We start from the raw sequence: 24,099 nt of genomic DNA, 5'->3' as shown, positions 1-24,099 counted from the left end.
ACTGGGCTGGACTTCGATCTGGGCATCACCAGTGCAGTCATCCTTCCGCTCCTTCTGCTTCCCCAGTGCTGATCCACTGCAGACACCAGACACATAGCTGTCTGTCTGCATGCCTCTCTCCCTCCCTTCAACAGTTTTTGCCTCTATGAAACTCACAGTTTGGGGAATTATTACTATCATGTGAATGTCCTCAGAACAAACTTCTACTTTCACTGATGGCCACTGACAACTCCCCACCCCTAATGTAGCTCAACACTCCACACCAGAACAGGAGAGCCAGGAGAACAAGGAGAGTAGGAGAGGAAGACCGCCGTGGGTGCCAAATGGGAGAAAGAAGCCTGGGCAGGAGGGGTGGGAAGCCAGGACAAAGCATGGCTGGGGACTACCGTGCCCAGCCACTCCCCCAGGTAAGAAGGCCCCTGCTTATAGGGGCTTGTCTGTGTGCTCCCTTATATGTCATTCAAGGACCATCCCAACCTGGACTCAGAAGCCAAGACAGCTCGTTCCCGAGGCTCGGGGCCCTCCTCCACACTGCTGCTGAAGGGCCCAGGGCTGAGAGGACCGGGGCTTGGGGGTGCATGAGGCAAACCCCGAGTGTGGCCACACAGTGCGAGCAGAAAAGGGGTGATGTCTACTTCCTGTAGTAGCTCCTCACAGGCGTCCACTGCTATCAGCATGTCCTGCGAGGTCACGCTCTGTGCTTGCTGCAAGCTCCGGAACAGCCCTAGTGGAATTGGAAGGGGCCACGAGGGTCAAGCTCTGCAAGGGCCTCTCCCGTCCCCATGCCTGTAATGCTGCAAAGTGGGCTCCTCCCTGCCACGGCGTCACACTCACCACGGACGTAGCATCGCTGTGCATGCTCCTGCAGCAAGGCACAGTGCGTAGCTGCCTCCTTGTGCCTGGGCTCCATCCAGGCTGAGGAGAGGGAAGGCTGGTCGAGGAGCTGAGTCCTAGCAACAGGAGGAAAGAGACGGCTTGGCCAGCTCCCCTGGTGACACCTCAGACTCACCATCCCCAACCCTCCAGTGGATCATCCCTGGGTCCCTACCAAATGTATCCACGGCCCAGCAAGCTCAACTGATGTGCTGAGGAAGTCCAGCACGAAACGGGCAGGACATGGCTCAGAAGCTGAGCTCCTGCCACTGACCATCAACCTGTCTGCCCGTACCCCTGAGTATGTATCTGAGCCACAGCTGGGGGCCACGGTTGGCTGGGAGTTGGGAGAGGACCTAGGTCAACACTGAGGGCACTCACCGGAAGACGAGGTCTCGGGGCGCCTGAGGGGGCTGCACACCCACCATCTGCTCCCTCAGCGCTTCCAGGGAACAGCTATAGATGTAGACAGGACACCGCGTCCGGGGCCCATCTGCACCCTCTGTCTGTGAAGCCTGGCGCCCAGTGTAAGCTGGTAAGTCCTGATGAAAGGGTGGGCTCAGCTCTCCTGGATTCTGGGCACTGTCTGTGGGCAAGAGGTGGCACATGGCTTTGAGCCCTCTTATCTGTTCTCATTTCCGCTGCTGCTTAACTGACTTAAGAGTCAGCAGCCTTACCGCTGGCTGGGGTGACACTGAGGATGGGGACCTGGGACTTTGTTGCCCTGACCCCGGTTCCTCCCTGATCTTTCAGGCTGGGAGCCCCACTCCAGTCCTCGAACTTAGACTTTGTTTCCTCTTGAGAGGGTCCCTCCAGGCCATAGGCAGCCAGATGCTGGACATCTGAAGAGGAAAAGCAAGACATAACTCAGAGCCGCCTGCTGGGCTGTGGAGGGAGCTCCAGGGCTTGTATCTGAGGGGGTCAGTGAGAGAGGTCCGCGGTTGGTACCTGAGAAGGTCGCAGGGAGGAAAGTCAGAAACACATGCTGGGGGGTCACAAGCCTTGCATAGCAGCGCCACTGAGGGGGCTGGGCAGAGTTGACAGGCCCGAGAGTTTCAGAAGGGCCTAGACTCTGTAAGAGAGAAACAAACTTAGAGCCATCTATAAGGGACCATCCAATGCCCGCTCTCTTCCTCCGCCCGAGAGTCCATCCTCAGGGATAGCTTGCAAGATCGGGGACCAAGGGGAATGATGGCATCCTGTCAGTGGAGGGGGGCACTTAGTATCCCCAGTGATGGAAAGCTGGGGTGTGAATATGTGGGGACGGCAGGAGGTCACTATGACAAAGGGCTCAAGGAGATGCACCAGTGCTGACCCGGGTGGGAAGAACTGAGTCTCCGCTGGCCTGGGCGCTGCCGCCTGCTTCATCCTTCAGGATCCCACAGTCCCCCACCGGTGGCCCCTCTGGACCTACAATGCGGGTGGAGAGGGGTGGGAGAGAGCAGGGCTCTGAGGTGAAGGGGAGGGGAGGCCAGGACCCAGACAGAAGGCACCCTGTGGGGTGGGGGAAAGCGGCTGGGCCGAAGTCCGGTGCCGGGAACGAGGCGGGGGCTCACGTGGACTGTGGCAGCTCCTCCGCAGCACCTCACGCGGGAAGGCGGCCTGGTCGGCGGCGGGCAGCGGGATCTCCCGGTCGCTCAGCTCCTGCCCCAGGCAGCTGTGCAGCAGGCACAGCACCATGTCGTTGGCGGGACAGGGCCCCTCGGCGAGAGGGACGCCCTCTGGCTCTGCCCGACACACACTCTGCTCAGCACCAAGGGTCTCCTGCTGCCCGGCGCCCCCGGCTCAGCCCCAACCAGCCCGGCCCCTCCTGCAGCCTCCCAGCCCCCTCCTGCCCCCTCACTCTTCCGCTCATTCGCAGACTCATCTGCCCTCTGTATTCTAACACTCCCTGGCTGGCTGGCCCTCTAGGTACAAGGTTCACCCACCTCTGGAAAGCAGAAGGAAGAACATCTGGATCTGCTGGCACTGTGGCAATAGTCCCATTAGGTCAAAACGGAAAGGGATCTCGTGGACACAGGTGTCTCCTCCCTGGTCCAAGCCTGGGAGGGAGGGAAGGAAGACAAGAGCGCAGTGAGGCCCACAGTCCCTGTCTGTGGCTGCCTTCTCCCCACCCGCTCCCCTGCTCCTCCCCAGGGGCCCCCTCCCCACTGACCATCAGAGACCCTCGGCTCCGGGGGCAGGGGACTCCACTCCTTGCTCTGGCACAGCTGTATCAAGTACTCAAAGCTCAGCATGGAGCCTATGCAGGCAGCATCCCGAGGGTGGAGCTAGAGGAGGAATAGCAGAGGGCAGGGGTCAGCCCCTCCTGGCCAAGAGGACCCCAGCCTCCAGCTATCAAGGAAGCCCTCACAGTCACGGACATTCAGAACACGGAGACTCAGGGGGACCAGGAAGCCGCCAAGCTGTGCTGCTCCCAAGGGGATGCACCCAACCTGGAAAGTGGTGGGGTACTCCCGAGGCCACTCACAGCTCGAGGGATCTCCGAGTATGCCAAGTCCTGGAGGTGCCTCCAGCTCTCGGGGCCGGGCCCCACTCGTCCATACTGCGGCTCCACCCACACCTCGGTGACCAGGTTGAGCTCCGAGTCTCCCTCCAGGGCCTCCACCTCCACATCATTGTCATCATCTGTTGAGAAGCTAAAGGAGGAAGGGCTCTGAGCCCGGAAGAAAGGAGAGTCCAACCCACCACCACCTGGTTGGGAGTTGGTCCACGGAGGGCGGGAAGGCCAGGGCACACGGGACAGCCACAATTCACACGTGGTCTTTCCAGACCTGCGTCTGCCCAGTAAAGCATCTGGAGACAGTATCTCCCACCCCAACTCTCAGCACTGGGAGACAGAACTTCAGGGGACAGTAGGAAGAAGGGGGAACGTGGAGCAAGGCGGCTCAGAGAGGGCTGGGCCTCACCTGTCCTTGGTGGAGGTAGAGTGCGGGGGGAAGAGGATGTACTGGACGACGCACGTGTGCCTCTCTTCGACTGCAGCCTGCCCCGGGGGCTCATTCTGGGACAGGATGGGAGAGCTTGGCCCTGCCCCGGCCCAGGCAGAGATCTGGCCTGGCCCAGCTCTGACCCTCAGCACTTTAGTCCCCTCGCCACACTGTCCTGGGACTGGCCTCAGGCCTTGGGTCCTCTGGCCACAGGGTCCCTGTGAGGCAGCGTTTCCAGTGGTCCCAACCCAGCTCAGAGGTGAGTATCCCTGGGATGATGATGGACCTTGGTGGGAGGGGTCGTGAGGGACAGCACATACCTGAATTGGAAGCTCCAGGACCATGTTGATGATTCCTTCCCCGCTGCAGGCAAAGTGGAACCCTTCCGAGAGCCGGACCCTGAAGGCCCACAAGAGTGGGGGTGGGGACAGGACGAGATGGGGAGAGACACTCAGTGTACAGCCCCTGCTTCCCACGCCACTTACATACCCACTTTCCAAAAGCCATCCAGGCAGACTTGTCCGCTGGTGGCCCTGCCCAAACGACTGGTCCCTCAGGGGTGGCAGGTGCAGTTAGGGCCAGAGGCCAAAATAAACTGAGTCGGGGGAGTCGTGGTGGGGAGGGCAGCAGCCCACACTGCTCTTTGCTGGATCCTCTGCACAGCAGCGGCCACAGCAGAAACTGGGGCTGAGATGGGGCAGGATCCGGCTTAGGCTTTCTGCCAGCTTCCAAACCCAGAGTCTACACTAGACTCTGCCCCAAGTTGCCCAGCAGGCTTGGTGACGTACTCAGTGAGGATGGAGAGGAGCTGGGCGATGGCGCTGAGCGGCAGTGCGGGGGCCAGTCCCGATGGGATGCTCCAGAGCCAGCGCTGATGGTAGAGGTAGCGGGATAGCGACGCCAGGCTAGAAGAGGCCGAGCGGCCCGACACCAAGGGCAGTGGCCCTGGTGGCTCCAGTGTCAGCAAGAAGGGTGCCCGGTAGTCCAGCGGTAGCTTCTCATACCTGAGCAAGGGGGGCAATTCCCAGCTGACCTCTACTCATACCCAGCTTAGCCGCAGCCCCCCCACGTGCTCCTGGCCCTGGCCCCACTCTCTTTACCAACCTGATGAGCAGCTTGTCCAGTGGCTTATGCAGGACCACAAGGCAGGGCCGATCAGACAGGGCCTGCTGTGGCCCCAGCAGCGGGGGTGACTTGGAGGGAGAGTTGCCCCCACCGGTGCCCCCCAGCCCTTTTCGTTTCACCTTGGGTGTTGGCTCCTTGCTTTGCACCCGGTGGGGGAAACGTAGGCGCAGGATTTCTTCCCGCAAATCCGACACAATCTGAGGGAAAAATGTGATCGGACCCTCCTACTCCCGTCTCCTACAGATGTGGAGAAGGGGCCCACAGACAAGGTGAGAAAACCTTGTACCCCAAGCCTTACTTGGTCTGGGGGCTCCTCCCTCTACTGGCCCTGGCCCTGGGGAGTCTGGGGAGAACGAGCTAGTCAACATTCCAGGGCTCCTTGGTCTGGGAGTGAGTCGGGGTCCAGCTCACCTTGTGCCGAGCCTGTGCTGGTGTGCCAATGGGGAAACCCAGGCGGAGCACCATGCACGGGGCCTTGGAAATGATGCGGACCATGTAGAAGGAGGAGGGGGGCTGGTCTGGGGCACTGGGGAGAAACGGGAGGGAGTCCGTGAGCAGCCCTTGGCTGGGAGAAGATGGGTTTAGGAGGTAGGAGGGAGAGGGTTTGGGGTGAGAGGAAGAGACGTGGGAAGAGGGGGAGGGGGAGGAGTGAGGGGACATCACTTTGCCCACCTGGAGAGCAGCTTCACATAGGAGTAGCCCTCGACTAGCACGAAGCTGCTCCAGTCACGGAGCAGGGAGGTCAGCGAGGAGTGTGAGATCCTGCACTGCACGGTGCTGTAGCGGCCATTGCTGCCCGGGGTGTGCAGGTGCTTGGGGATTGGCCTGGGAAGAGGGTGTGGAGAGAGGGCAGCCCTCCCAGCCCCAGTCATGGGGCAGAAGAACAAACTGCTACCTCTCTCTCTACTAGGACCTGTCTGAGGATCTGAAGGCTCATGAGCAGGAGGGCTAGGACGGCTCGGAGTTTTCTTGGCCAAGGTCGGTATGGGCTCATCTGCTGCTTCCCTTCTCCATCCCTCCCCGTCCCCTCACCCCAGCCCCTCCGCCCCAACGATGGCCCAACTATGGCGGATACCCACGTGTCATGTTCCAGGATTAGCACTAGGCGATGCATGTGCAGCCAACGCTGCCATGAGTTAGCATCCATGGACAGCACTGGCTTCCAGTAGGCAGCGAACTGGGCGTGGGAGGAGTCGGAACCACTGTGCTGAAGGGAGAGCACCTGGGGACAGGAAGCACAGCCCTATAGGAGCATGCATGAATAACCTCCACGCAGCAAACAGAGCCGTGGGGCTCAGGGGGTCAGAGGTGGCACTGGTGTAAGGCTAGAGGAACCCATGGCCCAGCCTGGGACAGAGGCAAAAATGGCCTCCAATACGAAGGCTGGATTAGGATGAACGAACCCAGGGACAGGCTGTGTAGCCCTTTAAAGCTGAATCCAGGCAAAGGATGGAACTTCCACCACTGACTTTGGAGGAAAGCCGCTGAGTGATGGCAGGACCCCAGGATGAGGCCATTATTTGCTAGCATAAGCCCCCTGCTTGTCAGTGCTAGGCTGACAGCCGGGGCTGAGTGTGGAGAAAGCACAGGACAAAGGGAGCCATGGTCTTCAGGAAGTGCATAGTTCACGGTGGTTGGCTGAAGGTGCTGGGTGCGGCCAGAGTATGCCACATGGAGACGACTGCAAGGGGGCTCGCAGTCGTCTGGGAGACAACCACCTAGGCATTCTGCAAGTCTTTACCTCTGACACCCGCGGTCTGCTGAGGACAGCCTCTCTCTATAGACCCTTCCTTCCCCCGGGGGCGTGGACGGAGGGAGGGAGCTCTCAAGGCGAAAGCTCAGGGTCCTGGTTTGGGGGCCTTAGATTTGAGAGGAGAGGAAAATGAACGTGGTTCTGGGCTCTAGATGCAGTGACAATCCAAGTCTGGGTGGGCACAAGATGGGGAGAGTGAGCGTTGGGGCCCCTCACCGGGGTGGTGGAGCCGGGCGGGATGTAGAAGAGAGGCACTCCGCTCTTGGTGCTGTCGGGAAGCGTGAAATGTTCCGGGACTGAGGAGAAGGACTGAAGGTGGGCTAGCATCTGGTCCGTCTGATTAATGCTGCAGAACAAGTGCCAACCCTGAGCCTCATCGGACTCTGGTGAGTCAGAGGAGGGGAGCCCCAGGGGCACAGGGGGCCCTGGACACAAGCCTAGTGCTCGGGGTGACCCTCTCTAGCCCCCAGTTTCACACATCTGTCCCTCCACACAACAAATGGGGCACCCCTCACTGAGCGGTGACCTCACTCACCTCTGCAGCGTGTTCCAGAACCGCCGGATAACGTGGGTCCGATACAGCGAGCGAATGGGTTGCCTTAGTGCACAGGACACATCGTGCAGGATGTCATAGCCACCTTCCATTGTCACTTCCACCCGGGTGCCTCGAGGGCCCTCAGGCTCCAGGGGCCAGGGTGCCACAGCCACGTACTCAATGCGCATGTTGTGTTTCCATAGCAACACCAGTTTCACCTCCAGCTGGGACCCTCCTTCAGGGGAAGGAGAGCTGGTTAGGGCAGGAGGGCATGGGACTCCAGGCCTGGTACTGAGTCCTATCTGAAACCCCACCTACCACATGAAACTCTAGCCTGGCCAAAGGTTCCAAGCGTGGTTCCACAGAATGCAGGCCCGGAGCCTGCCAACTGACACAACTGAAGTTTGTAGGGGTAATCTGAAAACAAAGCTAAGTTCCAGACACCACACCATCCTCAGCTGACTCACCTGGAGCCAAAGGAGACGGAATTGGAAGCTGAACGCTGTGAGAACTAAGCCCTGAAGGCCACTCAGAACCCACTTGTCTCAAATGACAGGCAGACTCTGTCACGGAGACACCCTCTCATGCACGGTACATGTGTGTCTTCTGCTTTGTTCAGACCTGTGGGATACAGCAGGACCTAAACCCTTACCTTTGGCCAGTGTGACCTCTCGGACGCTGTAGCCCTCTCGAAGCCGCACAGACACGGTGCTGACCAAGTCAGCCAGCACCTCCTTCTCAGTGTGCTTCTTCCGGCGCAGGGCCAAGGCAGGATTGCTACTTGCGGAGACCAGGTGCTCATTAAACAGGCGGTGCTGAGAGCCTAGAAGACCAGTGAGGATGGGGAAGGGGAAAGCGTTTTATCTGTTAGCTGACAGAGGCACAGGAGCAGAGGCCACACTGAGTCGCGAGAGAACAGTGCCAAAGCCATGAGCCCCAGTTATCCTGCTAGTGCCCCGGGGACCCAAGCCCTAGACGGATTCCTGCATCATCTCTAGGTCCACATTGTATTCCCCCGTTCCCACACCTGCCCCAGTCTGCCACTCACCGCAGTAATATTCAGGGTTCAGGGCTTCCCCACTGCGCAGGAAGGAGTAGAGGAGAAACGCCCGGTGGTAGACAGTCAGACCCAGGTTGCCTGGCTCGGGCTCAGGACAAGTGGACAGGTAGGAGCCAAATGTTGCCATTGCGATGAACTTCATCAGTTCCACATTGGGCACATGGCCAAAACTACAGTCGTAAGAATAAACTCCTCCTACCTGAAGAAGTGAGCAATTAGAGACCTAGCTCCAAAAGAGCCACCGGGCTGGGTGGCTGCTCCCATCCCTGACCCACACGGTGGGAAGTGGGCCCGTGTTCTCCCAAGACAGACCACTGCTCTGCAGCTTTCCTTCCCTGAGCCCTTCTGTCTGAAGCCCATGCCATCTAGCCACACCCATCTTGCTCCACATCAAATACCAGCCGGCCCCCATTCACTGAAGATTTTGGCCACTGGTTCATTGGATTCCTGTCATCATCTCAAGACTACAGTGTCTAACAAAGTGCTTCTCAGACTTTAGGGTGCACACAAAACACCTGGGGATTTTGTTAAAATGCAGCAGGTCTGGGGTGGGGCCTGAGATTTTGCATTTCTAACAAGCTCCCTGGTGATGCCAAGGCTGCTGGACTGTGGACAATATTTTGAGCACAAAGCCTAAAGACTGGAGATTGGCAAACAACATATAATCTGTGGTCAAATCTAGCCTATCATCTATTTTTGTAAATAAAGTTTTATTGGGACTTCCCTGGTGGTGCAGTGGTTAAGAATCCGCCTGCCAATGCAGGGGACATGGGTTCGAGCCCTGGTCCGGGAAGATCCCACATGCCGCAGAGCAACTAAGCCCGTGCGCCACAACTACTGAGCCTGCACTCTAGAGCCCGCAAGCCACAACTGCTGAGCCTGCATGCCACAACTATGAGAAGTCCACATGCCTAGAGCCCGTGCTCTGCAACAAGAGAAGTCACCTCAATGAGAAGCCCGCACACCGCAACGAAGAGTAGCCCCTGCTCGCCACAACTAGGGAAAGCCCGCATGCAGCAGCAAAGACTCAACGCAGCCAAAAAGATAAATAAATAAAATAAGTAAAATAAATAAAGTTTTATTGGAACACATCCATGCCCATTCATTTTCTTATTGCCTGTGCCTCCTTTCCTTTCAGGCTATAAGAGCACAGCTGAGTAGTTGTGACAACCACATGGCCCACAAAGCTTAAAATGTTTACTAGTCAGGGGACTTCCCTGGTGGCGCAGTGGTTAAGAATCTGCCTGCCAATGCAAGGGACATGGGTTTGATCCCTGGTCCAGGAAGATCCCACATGCCGTGGAGCAGCTAAGCCCTGCGCCACAACTACTGAGCTTGCACTCTAGAGCCCATGAGCCACAACTACTGAGCCTGCGTGCCACAACTACTGAAGCCCACAGGCCTAGAGTCCATGCTCCGCAACAAGAGAAGCCACCACAATACAAAGTCCGTGCACCGCAACGAAGAGTAGCCCCCGCTAGTCGCAACTAGAGAAAGCCCGTGTCCCGCCGACTACACATTAGCCCTGGGCTTCACCCGGAACTACTCCCTCTTTGCAAATTCAATTGCCACATCCGACTGATTACACCCAACTTTGTCCCATTTTTAGGTTCCTTCCATCCTCCTCTTGCTGCTCTTTGACTTCCTTAAGGCTCCCAGGCCTTGAACCTCTACTCTTTTCAAATCTATCCACGTCCTCCTGGCCCTCCTTTCTCAACCCAGCCTGGACCCCATGGTCAAGCAACTTCTTATGCATCATTCTCAACTCCCTGGCTGCCTTCACCTTTTCTCTACTTCCACCTGAAAACCCCAACTAGGATCACAAGTTCTATACCCAGATCCCAAATGAGATCTCAGTGAATCCCAAATGGAAAAAAACCCTGCATAGCTGTGTAGGTTGGCACCACATCAAAACATACGACACCCAACCCAGCTAGTCCTTCAGGGCCGTCCTCAGTGCCGCTCGTCCTTCCTGGCTCTGCCTCCCTTCCTCCCTCCCTCCAGTACACATCCTCACCTTCTACTTTGGAGAGGAATCAGAGGCCCCCTTGGCAGAATTTATCTACATCTTCACTTCTATCCAGTCTCAAAGAAGAAGGAAAAAAAAAAAAAAGAAGGGACACTCTCCTGCTCCTAAAGAGTCCCTCCATCTGTTTCTTGAGCCAATGCCCTCCTGTCAATTTAGGGACTTTACTCCATCCGGCTTCCTTCCCTTTCCCTTATTTTCAAACTCTGCTTCACCACAGCTCCTTGGAAACACGCTGAAGTCTCTAGCTTAAAAAACAAAACAAAGCAGAACACCCCTCTCCTTCCACCCTGTACTCCCCTCTGGCTGCCATCCTCTCTCTCGCTCCCAACTTGATCTGAACAACCAAATTCTGCGTGTCAACGCTTTTCTCTACTTCCTTCTCTTCTCTCCACTCTTCAATCCACTGCAATCATTTCCCGTGCCGCATCTTCACTGAAATGGCCTGCAAAAAATCCCCATAACCACCTCCTAACTGCCAAACCCAAAGGGCACTTTTCTTTTTTTTTTTTAACATCTTTATTGGAGTATAATTGCTTTACAATGGTGTGTTAGTTTCTGCTTTATAACATAGTGAATCAGCTATACATTTACATATGTCCCCATATCTCCTCCCTCTTGAGTCTCCCTCCCACCCTCCCTATCCCGCCTCTCTAGGTGGTCACAAAGCACCAAGCTGATCTCCCAAAGGGCACTTTTCATTCCTCATTTTACATGATCCCTCTGTTGCATCTCATGCTGTTAAGTTCTCCTTTTTTCCTCCAAACTCTGAAATTTTTGACACCAGAGCTCCTGGTTCTTGTCTGATGATTTCCCTTCATTCTTTGCTGGGCCCTCTTCCTATGAAAGATCTTTGAACACTGGCGGCCCCCAGGTTCTTTGGGGACCCTCCTCCCTTCTCAAACACCATGTGTCGGCTGCCAAATCCTAACTTGCTATCTCTCAGCTAGTGCTGTCTCTTGAGTATCCGATCTGCATATCCAACTGCTAGCTGCTATGAACAGCAGTCATTCATTACGTAATTATGCATTATGCTAAGCCCTTTAAATGCATCATCTCACCCATTTACAAATGAATCCAACCGAGAAGCGACAGTGACGTGCCCCATGTCACACAGCCAGTAACTGAAGCCAGGATGCCGGCCAGGCATGCCTAACTCCAGAGGTGATGCTTTACAGCTACCCTGTTGACCCACAGGCACCTCAAACACAACATTCACAACACCTGGATTCACCGTCCTGTCCTCACTCCACCCCAACTGCTGCTCTCTGTTTGCTCTGCCAGATACACAGTCATCAGTGAAGTCAGAAACCTGGAGACATCCTTAGCCCCTCTCTCTTGCTCACCCCTTACATTCTGCTGATCACAAGTTATGTTGACTCTACCGCTTCATTTCCTCAATCCTACCCCCTTCTCTCTTACCCTGAATTCCCCCAGTTTAAACCCTGATCCTCTCTTACCTGACCACTGCAATTAACAGCCTCCCTGCCTTCTCTCCTGCCCTTCCCCCAGCAACACGAGTGGCCTTTATAAAACATAAACCCAGCTAGTGGTTTTCCTTCCATATATCTGTATCACCCGCAGAATTATGCTGGAACGCCTAACACAGCAGAAGCAGCTTTCCATGCGTGGCCTATGCCTACCCTCCAGCCTTGTTTCCCACAGCTCTCTGCCTCCTATCCTATAGTCTGTCAATCCAAACTGGCTGCAGGTCCCTGAATATACCTACTCCCTCCTCTGCTTAAGCCAGTTTGAGCTGGGTTTTCTGACCCTTGCAACCAAAACAGTAATAATTAATCTAATAAGAGAGGTGGGACTGGAACTGACTGCCAGACTGCAAATTCTGCATTCTTCTTCCTATAACATGCTGTCTCTCACATCCTAAGGAAAGAGGACAAAGATGAGAGTCCTCTCCCACCACAGTACCTACCCTGTTCTAGACATGATGTCCCCCCCATCCTCCAGAACTATGTCATTGGCTTTACCTGGGAAATCATTGCCTGCAAGAAAGTAACCAGCCACAGCCCACCTTGTGATACACGACACTTCCCTCTCCTCCTTCCCAGAAAGTCCTCACCTGCACAAAGGAACAAGCCACAGTGCCACTGCGAAGCTGGTTCAGCAACGTCTCACAGACAGCAACATCAGGGACGCTGGTCACCCCATCTGTGATCACAATGATACCTGGAGCAGGAAGCATCAGACTCAGACCTGGGGACCCTGGCCTGATCAAAGTCACGGGGAGGCATCTGATGGACGGGGCGTCAGTGTCCACCAACCGATGTGTTTTATAATCCTCCAGCACCTTTCCTTCTCTCCTTCCCTCCCATTCCTTCCTCTTGAGGGCTGGATCCCAACTTCCTCCTAAGTGACGACCTTGGTGCTCTACTCCTTCCCACTAGGGTCCATGACGGTTGTCAGAGCAGGGGGTACTTGAGATATACACTAATAAACACTTACCTTTTACAAACAAGGAAATAGACACTCTTCCCTGGGGCCCACTGATCCCCTGGAACCTCTATCTTTGCTGATAATGCCCCCTTCCCTTCCTGTATTCCCCCTTTTCCCCAATCCCACCGACATTCCTTCTACTGACCTGCACTAGAGTTTGACGGCAGCAACTGCAGTGCCAAGATGCCCTGACGGATCATACTGACCAGTCCAAGATCAGCTGTCACCATGGAGACTCCCACTTTCCGGCCCGGGGGCTCCCCTGAGTCTGGGGACTGGTCCTCTGCCTGGTTCAAGTTACAGAAAAGATAGAATGGGACAGATGGCACTGCTGCCCCCTCCACAGCAAAACCAGAATTTATAGCCCAGCATTGCCCAGGCCAGACGGGCCTAATCCTGTGAGGACCCCAATTCCCCTACTGTGCGGCCAAGTCCTGACTATGCTCCCTCCCCTAGTGTGTGCTTGGATACTGACCCTCAGATGGGCAGGGAGTCCAGCACCAGATGAAGCACCACACTGCACTGCAGCAGGGCTTCCCCACCTTTTGCCAATAAGGCCCCTTTTCCATATTTTTCCCATCGCCATTATGAAATGTCTTACACATCAATCAGATTAAGTCTTCAGACATATAGAACTGCTATCTGCCTGGCTACTTCTAGGATATCTAAAGGAATGAGAAAGTGCACTGTAGTGAGCCCAAGCAGCTTTATCACTGATTGTACAAAATACTAGAGATCAAAGTCACCCATGATCACCTTCTCAGAGCCACTGGGGCAGAAGATGCAGGACTGAAAAAACACAAGCAAATTGCCTTCACGTTTTCTCCCAGCAAGAACGTGTGTCTTGGGGAGTGTATCCGAGCGCTCTTCAACAGGAAACCTGTTGTGTGCACTCACTAGCACTTCTTTCCTTGGCTCCCTCTGTCCCCGGTTTTTAGCCCTTTTTTTCTGCTGTCTTTTCCCTCTATAATATGTGGCTTGTCCTTCCTCTCTCCTCTCTGTCCCTTAACAGCTCCTCTTTCTAAGTGGCCTCTACCCACTTTCTCTCCCACATACCTGGCTCTGGGGATCATACTGCTGCTGCAGCATGGTGGCCACCTTATCCTCAAACAGACAGAGCTGCTCATACACCTGTTGCAGGAACATCTCCCGCTGGGAAGGGTCCAAAAGGCAGCCCTGGACCAGCACCTGAGAAGCACGATGGAAAGAGCAAGCCATGAAGGTCAGGGGGTCACTGGGCAGTACCCCTCTGGTCTCCCTATTTATTCTCCACACTGGGCTTCCCCAAGCGTGGAGGCACCAGAAGATCTTCCAGTTTCCTCCACCTCGGCCTCCGGAACATTGTCTATAAGCTGCCCTATCTGGCCAGGCAAAGCCTTTCTCATTGACTCATACTTTCGTATTCTTGCTGATTTCTAAGCACTGCACACAGAAGCTGTTCTGAACCTTTTCTCTTTTTTAAGCTCAAAATCTTATTGCCCCAGTGAATGCTCCTTCCTTCCTTTTACCCTCAGCAGGTAATTCCCACCCCCCTCTTCACAGAGAAAGGAAACAGGTCAACAGGAACTACCCACTCACCCTAACCCTGAGGGTGTACTACTCTCCAACCCATCGAAAATGTCCTCAGTGTTTGCTAGACGTTTATATCTATGTGTTCTAGTTCTTCCTTTCAGGCTCAGAAGAAAAGATTCCTCTTCCTCCTTTTTCTCCCTAAAGCTAATCGCTCCATCTACTCTTGGATCTTTTATCTAATAGCTTCTTTCTCTCTCCATGGGGTTTCCTTCCTTCTACTCTCGACATAAATAAGTGCCCCCATCCTAAAAGTTTTATAAAGGCCTGGTGGTCCCTGTGGTGGCCCTCGGGATCTCTCCTCTCCCTGCCCCCATCAGACTCCTACAACCTGCCCACTTCTCCCCAACCCCTGCCCTCCCGTGCAACAGCTACTTCTTCTCTCTATTCAGAACTGGGTGAGTGGGTGGGGACAGCCAGAAGAGGGCAGAACGGGACTCTGGACCACTAAAGGCCTGACTGTGAGAAGAGAAACAGAATCAGAGGAATAGTGGGAACTGCGGCTGTGAAAAGGTGAGAAAGATGCTCAGAGCTGTATTGTTTAGAAGAGTGAAAACTGGGTCAACCTAAGGGTCCAACAGTAAAGGTTTGGCTAAATATATAACGACAAAATATGATAAAATATGAAGACAAGTGGTCATTAAAAATTGTGTTTTCAAAAATATTTAGTGACATGGAAAAATGCCCGTATCACACGTTAAAAAAGCAGGATGTAGAACTGTGTGTTTAGAATGAGCCCGATGTTTCTCCTCTCTCTGGATGGAGGGGTGGTGGCGAGGGAAGTAAACACAAACTCAAAGAGAAGAAACGCAGTCCACAACATGTCAATAGTAGTTATTTCTGGGTGGTTATTATGAGTGAGTTTTGTGAGTTTTTTATATTTTACGTATTTTTCAAATCTCCTTCACTGGGCATGTATTATAAACGTGACTTTTTGTTTGTTTGTTTGTTTGTTTTGAAAAACAGCAGGATGCATCTTGAGGGAGCTACAGAGACAAGTGAGGAAGCTGTCTGACTTCTTAGCTGACTTAGTGGCAAGTGGCCCTGGAGGCTTACCTAAGTTCTCACTCCTTGTCTTCTCCACAGCTGCTGTCCTTGTTCAGGACTTATCTCCTCTCCCATGCTGCAATACTCTTCTGCCTGTTCTCCCCAATCCAGAATTTGTCCCCCATCCATCTTTCTCACTGGCCACAAACAAGTGTGACCTTCCTAGTGTTTGCATCTGATCCTGTCACTGACATTCCAAACCTCCAGTGGTTCTCTACCCATAGCTAAGAGTTTTAAAAGCTAACATTTGCATGTTTTCTATGTGGCAGGCACCATTTTAAATGCTTGACATGTATTAATTCAATCACCATGCAACACTGGTACTGTTGACATCCCCATTTTGGAGAAAAGACCCAGATGCACAGAGAGGTTAAGTAACTTGCATAAGAGCACACAGCCAGTAAGTGGTATAGCCAGGAAGCACATAAGGCACTGTTATTCCAGATCCAGTGCTCTTCACCACCACACTAAACTCCCCTACAGAATAAAGTACAAGTTCTTAGCCATGACATTCAAGGCCTTTCATAATTCTGCCCCCACTTATCTCTCCAGTCTCCTCTTTACCACCCCCCTAACCCTCCCCCCATCATTCAAACTTCATTGTGTCCAACTGAGTAACATGTAGTTCCCTAGAACCCCTGTGATTGAGAGCACAGTTTCATAGCTCTGTGTCTTTGCTTTTGCTGGCCCCTCTGCCTGGAAAGCCCATTTCCTCTTCTTTGAATAGTTAACATCAATTCATCCTTCAAGATTCAGTTCAAATGCCTCTTTGTCCAAAAGTCTCTCCTGTTGCTGCCCCAGGCTTGGCTGGGTGCTCCCATATCACGAGTCAAAACTTATCAGTGCCCTTATCACATTCAACTGAAATTACCCCCTTTAATATCTGTCTCCGCAACTAACTCTCAACCCCTCCCATCAGGACAGGGACAGGGTCTGATTCATCTGTGTCTCCAGGACCTAGCCCAGGCCTGGCATATATCAGGCTTTAGTAAGTGTTTGTCAAAGTGAACCAAGTGTTGAGTGATTACCTAATATCCAGGCTTTTCCCGCCTTGACTGTGAGCACCTGCAAAGTCTGGGGATGTAGCCCAACAGTCCTAACACCTGCACTAGGAGAACACTTTAAACCAGGGCAGAGGGCTGGGATCCAGGCACGTACCAATTGCCTTGTGTATATTTCAGCCCCTCAGGTACTGTTCCTTGCATCCCCCTCTCTCAAAGCCAGTTTGACAGCTAAGGTGACAATGAAGCCATCAGGGACAATTTCAGGGTAAGCCTCTACCAGTGAGTTGCGGGTGGTTAAGAGTAGATGAAGGGAAACTGGACCAATGCTTATCTAAGCCCAATACAGATATTCCAGTAACAGACTTGGCCATTCTCCAAAAAGGAGTGCCTTCTGATGGCCTGCTTGGGTGCTGGATAAGCCCTGTAATTATCTGTGTGGTCAGTGTTACACCCACCAGTTCACAGGGCTCTAGGAGAAAAATGACCCTCCTCTGTCCTTGGAAGAAATTATGTTTCTGGGTCTTTGTTTCTCCTGCTGGTAGTGCAAGGAGTTAGGACATTAGCTAACCTTCTGATGGAACTAAAGGGAGCGGGGGAGAGAAAACAGTCATTCAGCGGCCAGGACCAGAGACTCAGAGGAGGAATGAGAGGGGCATTTGTCCAGTCAATGCCAACTCACCTAACGCTATGGGAAGGCCCTGTAAGACCAGAGCAATGGATGCTTCTTAAGAGGACAGAGACTCACAGAGATGACTAGGAACAGGTTCGAGGAGAGCTGGGGACTTTGGGCACAGACCGTGGAGACAGGATAAGGACTTGGTCAGTGGACTATCTGAAATTAGGTCTGAGGATACAAACTTGAAGAAAGGATGCAATACCTGGTGGGACTGCAAGCCAATGATTGAGGAGTAGGCCTGGATAGTGACGTAGATCTCAGGTTGGAAGTCGATGCAAGATCCAGGCACTCGGAAGGGCCGGAGCAGCCCGCCTAGGCAGCGGGAGAGGGCATGGAAAACTTCATCAAACAAGATCTCGCCTGTGGAATCATCCTGAGGGCAATGCAGAGAAAGGTCTCTCAAGGGTAACCAAAGGCAGCCCTGAGCGGAGGGCAGAAACAAGCAGCTTCCATGGGTCAGTGGGACTCTTAAGGTTGATCACACATCCAAATACGGTGCCACAGATGAATGGGATCTGTCTTCAAACACCCCCCACTCCTTCCGTTGTGTAAAGGAAACCTGTCTCCTTTCCAAAACGGCATCATTGTGAGATCATTCTTCACTTATCCCAGACCCCTCCTCTTCTCCTCACTTCCCACCCAATCCTTTCTTCCCACTGTCTCCCCTCAACCAACCCCTTACCACAATGCCAGTAGATGGGCTGAGGTCCAGCTCAATGACAAACCGATACTGCCAGGCCAGGAAGGTGACCCGGGTGGATGGTACAAGGAGGAATGGCCTGGGGACCACCGGTTCCTCTGGCTGCCATCCAGGAGGCAGGACACTGAGGACTTCCAACTCCTGCTCAGACTGAAGCTGACGATTAGGACGGGGAGGAAAGGGAAGAGTCAGGAAGTCACCCCTTTCTTTCCAGGACCTGACTTCCATATCCAAAATGACACACCATTGGTTCTACCTTCTGCAACCCAACCAAGCACTCTTCCGAGCTGGAAAAACAATTAAACAAGATTTCCCCTGGGGAATCATCTTGTGGGCAAAGTCACTTGCCCCTCCTAGAATCAGACCCCTCAGAGTTAGTCTCCCCTCCTGTGTGTTTCCAGCACCCTCCTAAAAAAACAGACCCTCGGGGCTAGCCCTTCACATCCTGTGTGTCTCTGGGCCTCACCAGCATCTCCTGGGGCGTGGCCTGCACAGTCTGATGCAGGTGATTGAGGAACCAAGCCAGGCGAACATTTCGGGATATGCGATAATCCTTTTTCATCAACAGGAACACCTGCCCAGCTTCTTCCACCTGGGGACAAAGAGACATTTTAAAAAATCCATAAAAATTCACTAGTTCCTAGTACATATAGATCATGGTGCAAGTAACTTGTCCAAAGAGCTCAGAATCCATTAGTGAGAGGCAAGGCAGCAGAAGTGAAACGTTCACCCCCACCTCAGTGCAAGGGCTTCCCAAGGATTCAATTCTCAACTCCTGGCTCCCATTCCCCCTATAAAGACCTCTACGTAGACCAAGTGACCTTTGCACATTTCAACGGATATGTGAGCTTCTCCTATAAACTCTAAGTTCTATGAGGGTGGGGATTGTGTCTTGCTCTATTTTTGTGTCCCTGTGCTTAGCAAATTGCTTAAAAGAGAGCAGACAATAATCCTGGCAGTTTCTCCTAATAAGCCTTGACAACAGCACGCACTAAAGGATCTTCACTGGGTGAATGGCAGCCTACTGAAGACCTCAAAGCCCAGCTTCTGTGGGTCACAGTCTCCCACCCACACCCTTCTCAGCTGTCAACGCTCTAGTTCCTTCCTTCCACTGCCTCATGGGCAGTCGGTTCAACTGTGTCCTAACAAGTGTCAGTTCCCTTGCCCGTGTCCTCACCTGTCACTACACAAGCCCGGCTAAATCTTGACTCAGGATGAATTTGACTTTCTTCCTTATCCACACAAATACCACACCAGCTGTACTTTGACAGAAACAAACTTGTCACCTCGCCAGTGGTGCCACTTCTAGTGGCCTTTACCAATCCTTTTATTTCTCCCTGGTCAGTAACCTTTCCTTATTCCACTCAGGTTTTCCAATCTCTCAACCCCCGCCATCCCGGCAGATAAATGTGCCTACTGTTTCGCAGAGAAAATAAGGGTCAACTGGTCTGAACTCCCCCAATGTTTCCTCCAGATTAACCCTTATCTGTAACATTCCTTTACCCCCTTACTCTTGCCTCAGATGAAAAGATTACTCTCCTCCTGTTTAGACAAACTGCAAATTTCTCCTCCAGTGTTCCTAGTGAGGGGGAAATGACAGGCTGTGAGGAAGTGAGCAGAAGTCAGTGACTACCTGTTGAGAAACGGGATGTTGAAAGGAAGTGAAGATTTTTTTTTTTCAATAATGGGGAAATATGCATGGAGAAGAGATGGAAAAAGTCGTGGAAAAGCAATAATGAAGGGTGCCTGATGTCGGAGAAGAGTGTGGAGAGCAGAGATGCAATGGCTAAAGATGAAGGAAGTCTTTTTTCCTCAGAAGGCAAGCATAAAGAGGTATAGAAACAGATATTAGGAAATGGCATGGATGAGAGAAGAAGGAAGAAGAGGGAAGGAACTCATATTTATTGAGCACCTAAAATACATCCAATTGTACACTGTAAAAGTTCAGTACAAGAAGTTCAGACTCAAACAGCCTGGGTTTGAATCCCAATTCAGCCTCTTATTAGCTGTGAGATTGTGGAAAAGGTACTTAAACTATTTAAGCCTCAGTGTCCTCATTTGTAAAATGGAGATAAATCCTAATACCAATCTAATTGTGCTGTCCTGCAGATGAAGGGAAACCGTGCATGTGAAGCACTCAGCATGGTGCATGGCACTTACAAGAATATAATAGAAGTCAACTATTACAGGTTATTACCAGGCCCAGTACTAGGCTCTTTACCTAAGTAACTGCATTCAGTCTTCACACAAAACATTCAATAGAAGAAAGCTGAGGTCCAAAAAAGTTAATTTCTCAGCAGAATTCTTAGCAGAATTCGTAGGCATAGGGCCAGAAGTCAAACCCAGGCTTGATGAGCTGCAAAACCCATCTACTGAGTGTGACGACTGGATCAAACTGGGGACTTAAGAGCAGAAAAGATTTAAAGTGGTTACAAGAAGGAACACGATGGGGGTTTATAAATAGAAAGGATGCTCTGACATAATCAAAAAGACAATTTAAACATCAATATGATGTGATTTAGTATTATTTTGTGTTTTGTCTCTGCACCATCTAAAATCACATTTTGGGAAATACTACTCCCTGTTGTACTGTTTCCCTGCACTGGCCTGAGGCAGGCCCTGGCTAGGATTTTGGATTTTATCCAAGAGTTAGGTCAAGCTACCAAACTCTTTTTTCAGCAGGGCAGTACTATTATACCTGCATTCAAAAAAAATTCCGTCTGGCTACCACATGACTTAGAAAGATCCCCTAACAACCAGGGGAGATGACAATGGCCGAGACCAGAGCTACTCAAAGTAGCCATTCCGTGAACTGCTTGAGACTGTTCCTGAAGAGACAAGTAGCTGTGTGCTAGAATGCAAAACCAGCGCTGCCTTTCACTGAGAGTCTTGGAAAAGTCAGTTGAACGAACCTTCAAGACAAGTGATCAGGTGAATGAGCTCAACTGTACTTTAAGGAATCTTTAAAATAAGATGGACAAGGGGCTTCACTGGTGGTGCAGTGGTTGAGAGTCCGCCTGCCGATGCAGGGGACACGGGTTCGTGCCCCGGTCCGGGAAGATCCCACATGCCGCGGAGCGGCTGGGCCCGTGAGCCATGGCCGCTGAGCCTGCGCGTCCGGAGCCTGTGCTCCGCAACGGGAGAGGCCACAACAGTGAGAGGCCCGCGTACCGCAAAGAAAAAAAAAAAAAGTGGACAAGAACTGGTGATTAACTGAAGTAGGGAGGAAAGTAACCAAAAGAAAAGCCAAAAAAACAAGGTGTCAAGGATGACTAAGGCAACATCAGAAACCAGTAAGTTGCAGGATGATTTCTGTTATCTAGAGAAATCAGATATAGCTATTTCCCATCATTTCTAACCACCATCCCCCTCAAAAGGTCCCATCAAACTGAACGCTCTTATTGCCAAACTCCTAAAAAGACAAAAGGGGTCTACTGGCAAAGAAGGAAACTGCAGCAATTACCTGCCCTCTCTTTCTCTGATCCTTGGTCTCAAGAGGAGATACTCCCATAAATAAATAAATAGAAAAGACGGCCTTCTCCCTGATTAACATCTCGAAAATTCTGCCAGATTGCCTAATTTCTTTCCCACAGTGTTAGTCTATTAACTTGGGTATACTTACATATTGTACTGTAAAACATTTAATATTAACTTTTCATTGGTATTTTGTCAACACCCTTATAAGAAATTCAAGGCCTGATGGCTTCCATATGTATGATTAGAGCACCAATAAACACCATAAAATATATTCATTTGCATTGGGCTTTGGCTTTCTCAGAGAAAGAGCAACTGTGCTCAATGCCAGTAGGCAACCTCTCCCTCAGGATTGGCTGAACTGGTGTGGGTATGATATTAGTGACCTCTCTCGTCTACAAGTTGACTATGCTGGATCCTTGCCAAGGTTCTTATCTAAAAAAGGACGGGCTGGGCTCAGTATTATCAGAATAGGAAGGATATCCCAGCTCAGCAGCCCTTTCTGTTTATCACTCTATCCCCAGAGCCTGGTGCATTGCTTGGCAATAGGATGCTCAATAAAATTTTGCTGAATAAGTGAATTCACTATATGTTCTAAGCTAAGCAAAGGAAACGCGGCATTTAAAATGAATCACAGGCAGTACAACTTTTCTTAAGGTAAGGTAATCTTAACACTAGTCTCCATATTTTTCCTTTTGTTCTTCTTTGGTGCTTAGTGAAGACTTTTTTTCAAATGCCAGCCTGTTTCAGTTATGCAAGGAAATATCCAAGAAAGGAGTTTTGGCCCATATTGAGCCAGGGTTAAAGGAGGGAGCACCATAAGGACAGTTGGGGACACTTGCTCACTTCATCTTCTAGGACTAAAATCCTGGCCACTCTGGGTTTAATAAATGAACCTTTCCATGATTCCCTACACTGTTTGTTATCTCTGCTCGGCATTCACAAAGCAGTCTGGACTACTTAATAGCATCCACCACAGTTCATAATGAAGAATTTGTGTATTTTTTAACGTTGGTTTCCCCTACAAGTGTAGGAGCTCCAGGGAGGTAGGGGATGTCTGTATTGTTCTTTGTTGTATCTCTAGTAACTAGCGCAGTGCCAAGACACACTAAGGGTTTGAGTATTTGTTGAATGAATGTATGAATGAGGGGAATTGCTCTCGCAAGCTATATTTATTCTCTTCTCTATTTCAAGCTATGTTCTTAGTATCTTACCAGAGATTCCTAATTTTTCATTTTTTTCAACATCTGGCTTTTGTTGTTCAAGAGTTCTCATCCTTCCTCATCTGCTTTATGGAAAAACTAACCCAGTCTGTTGTTTGGACTTTGCCTCCCTGAAAGTTGTTTTTACCAAGTTTTTTTTTCACTAGTATGTTCTTTACTGGTATCATCTTCTTTTCTACAATTCTGGAATCGGGGGAAGGGGAGTTGTGTAAACTTGAATAGATTTGTTTTAGACAGAATTACAGTATTATGGAAAGAAAATGTGATATGATAGCTGAGACTCTGGGCTTGAATTTTAGTTTCCTCCTCTATAAAATACCACCACCTACCCCAATGATGGGTGAAAGTACACTGTAAAGTTAAAAGTGTCACATAAATGCACATAGTAGTGGTAACAAGGTGCTGCTTCTTTGAGTCTGGAGGAAGTCCTGCACAGCCATTCCCCTCAGCTTTTTTGGCTCACCCCCACTTAGCTGGCAGAGTTGAAAATTTCTTCACACTGAGCCAGAGTCTGTCTTGTTGATATTACCTTGGCCTGCTCTTGAAATCTGTTCTCTTGAACATATCTAACTCACTTTGGGTTTTACCTCCTGAGGCCACACAGGGAAAACTCTGAACCTCTGCCAAAGGAGAAGCTATCAACATCTGATGATGGTTCTGAGTCTTTGATTCTCCATAATAAACATCTCCAGGTTCCTTAAATGTAGCTCAAACAGCATGGTTTCGGGCTTCCCTGGTGGCGCAGTGGTTAAAAATCTGCCTGCCAATGCAGGGGACACGGGTTCGAGCCCTGGTCCGGGAAGATCCCACATGTCGCGGAGCAACTAAGCCCATGCACCACAACTACTGAGCCTGCGCTCTAGAGCCCGCGAGCCACAACTGCTGAAGCCCGCGTCCCTAGAGCCCGTGCTCTGCAACAAGAGAAGCCACCACAATGAGAAGCCCGCACAACGAAGAGTAGCCCCCGCTTGCTGCAACTAGAGAAAGCAAAGACCCAACGCAGCCAAAAATAAATAAAAATAAAATAAAACAAAAAGAAAACGGCATGGTTTCAAGTTCCCTCACTATTTTAGATCTTAGATCACGTGCCTACGAATGAACTCTGGTTGGTCTACTTTTCAACTTAAAATGTGGGGGCCAGAATAGAGCACAATACCCAGGAGAGGTCACAGATTCAGAATCTCCTAGATTCTATTTACTTCAGGCGAAGCTTCACCATGCTACTGACCCAAGAAACCTCTCTGACTTTCTCGCTTCTGCTGCTGCTTAGACACATCCCCCATTCTCTCCTCATGCAGCTGGCTTTTTTGGGACACACACAATTATTCAATTCGTCCTATTACATTGGATAAATCCAGCCTATTTTCTATTGTGAAGCCTGACTACTGTTTTGTCTGCTAGTAAATCCCTTTCCAGCCTAATTTCCCTGCTCATTTGATCAGGATGCCATCAAGTCCTCATCCAAGTCCCAAGAGGACAAAGGCAAGGTGAGCATGCATTCATTTATCAGTCAACAAATTTACGGAGAGCCTGATACATGCTAGCACTGGGCTGGTCCTAAGGATACAATGGAAAGCAAAAATTGGCATTCTCTGCCCTCACAAGATTTACCCTATAATGGAGGAAAAAACTAATCAAATAATCACTCTAAAT

At 51.4% G+C, this 24,099-nt stretch overlaps 1 protein-coding gene across 4 annotated transcripts in view; it reads right to left on the bottom strand.

Moving 5' to 3' along the window:
* Positions 1 to 24,099, bottom strand: part of SZT2 (SZT2 subunit of KICSTOR complex) — a 51,123-nt gene that overhangs the window by 22,566 nt on the left and 4,458 nt on the right. For 2 of the 4 annotated variants that reach the window (XR_009520669.1, XM_060020800.1), the window contains exons 2-28: positions 18,216 to 18,341; positions 17,732 to 17,905; positions 17,252 to 17,422; positions 13,810 to 13,941; positions 12,899 to 13,040; positions 12,380 to 12,486; positions 8,265 to 8,475; positions 7,869 to 8,039; positions 7,217 to 7,451; positions 6,898 to 7,027; positions 6,008 to 6,150; positions 5,601 to 5,753; positions 5,340 to 5,454; positions 4,908 to 5,125; positions 4,592 to 4,807; positions 4,124 to 4,202; positions 3,783 to 3,877; positions 3,344 to 3,512; positions 3,029 to 3,143; positions 2,802 to 2,915; positions 2,430 to 2,600; positions 2,189 to 2,283; positions 1,822 to 1,945; positions 1,551 to 1,715; positions 1,255 to 1,459; positions 835 to 950; positions 478 to 724 (exon numbers count right to left, since the gene is read on the bottom strand). Coding sequence is in view for 3 of the 4 variants with exons in the window: in XM_060020800.1 (XP_059876783.1) it covers positions 478 to 724; positions 835 to 950; positions 1,255 to 1,459; positions 1,551 to 1,715; positions 1,822 to 1,945; positions 2,189 to 2,283; positions 2,430 to 2,600; positions 2,802 to 2,915; positions 3,029 to 3,143; positions 3,344 to 3,512; positions 3,783 to 3,877; positions 4,124 to 4,202; positions 4,592 to 4,807; positions 4,908 to 5,125; positions 5,340 to 5,454; positions 5,601 to 5,753; positions 6,008 to 6,150; positions 6,898 to 7,027; positions 7,217 to 7,451; positions 7,869 to 8,039; positions 8,265 to 8,475; positions 12,380 to 12,486; positions 12,899 to 13,040; positions 13,810 to 13,941; positions 17,252 to 17,422; positions 17,732 to 17,905; positions 18,216 to 18,341 (4,139 nt within the window). In the remaining variant the exon portion in view is untranslated. Of the gene's footprint in view, positions 1 to 477; positions 725 to 834; positions 951 to 1,254; positions 1,460 to 1,550; positions 1,716 to 1,821; positions 1,946 to 2,188; positions 2,284 to 2,429; positions 2,601 to 2,801; positions 2,916 to 3,028; positions 3,144 to 3,343; positions 3,513 to 3,782; positions 3,878 to 4,123; positions 4,203 to 4,591; positions 4,808 to 4,907; positions 5,126 to 5,339; positions 5,455 to 5,600; positions 5,754 to 6,007; positions 6,151 to 6,897; positions 7,028 to 7,216; positions 7,452 to 7,868; positions 8,040 to 8,264; positions 8,476 to 12,379; positions 12,487 to 12,898; positions 13,041 to 13,354; positions 13,402 to 13,809; positions 13,942 to 17,251; positions 17,423 to 17,731; positions 17,906 to 18,215; positions 18,342 to 24,099 lie in introns of those variants that run through there. The other 2 variants (XM_060020809.1, XM_060020830.2) reach the window with 2 other exon arrangements.

Source organism: Delphinus delphis, chromosome 1 (genome assembly GCF_949987515.2).
Source record: "Delphinus delphis chromosome 1, mDelDel1.2, whole genome shotgun sequence".
NCBI lineage: Eukaryota > Metazoa > Chordata > Mammalia > Artiodactyla > Delphinidae > Delphinus > Delphinus delphis.
Note: the sequence above shows the minus strand (reverse complement) of the source record. Positions and strands in the feature narration are given on the sequence as shown.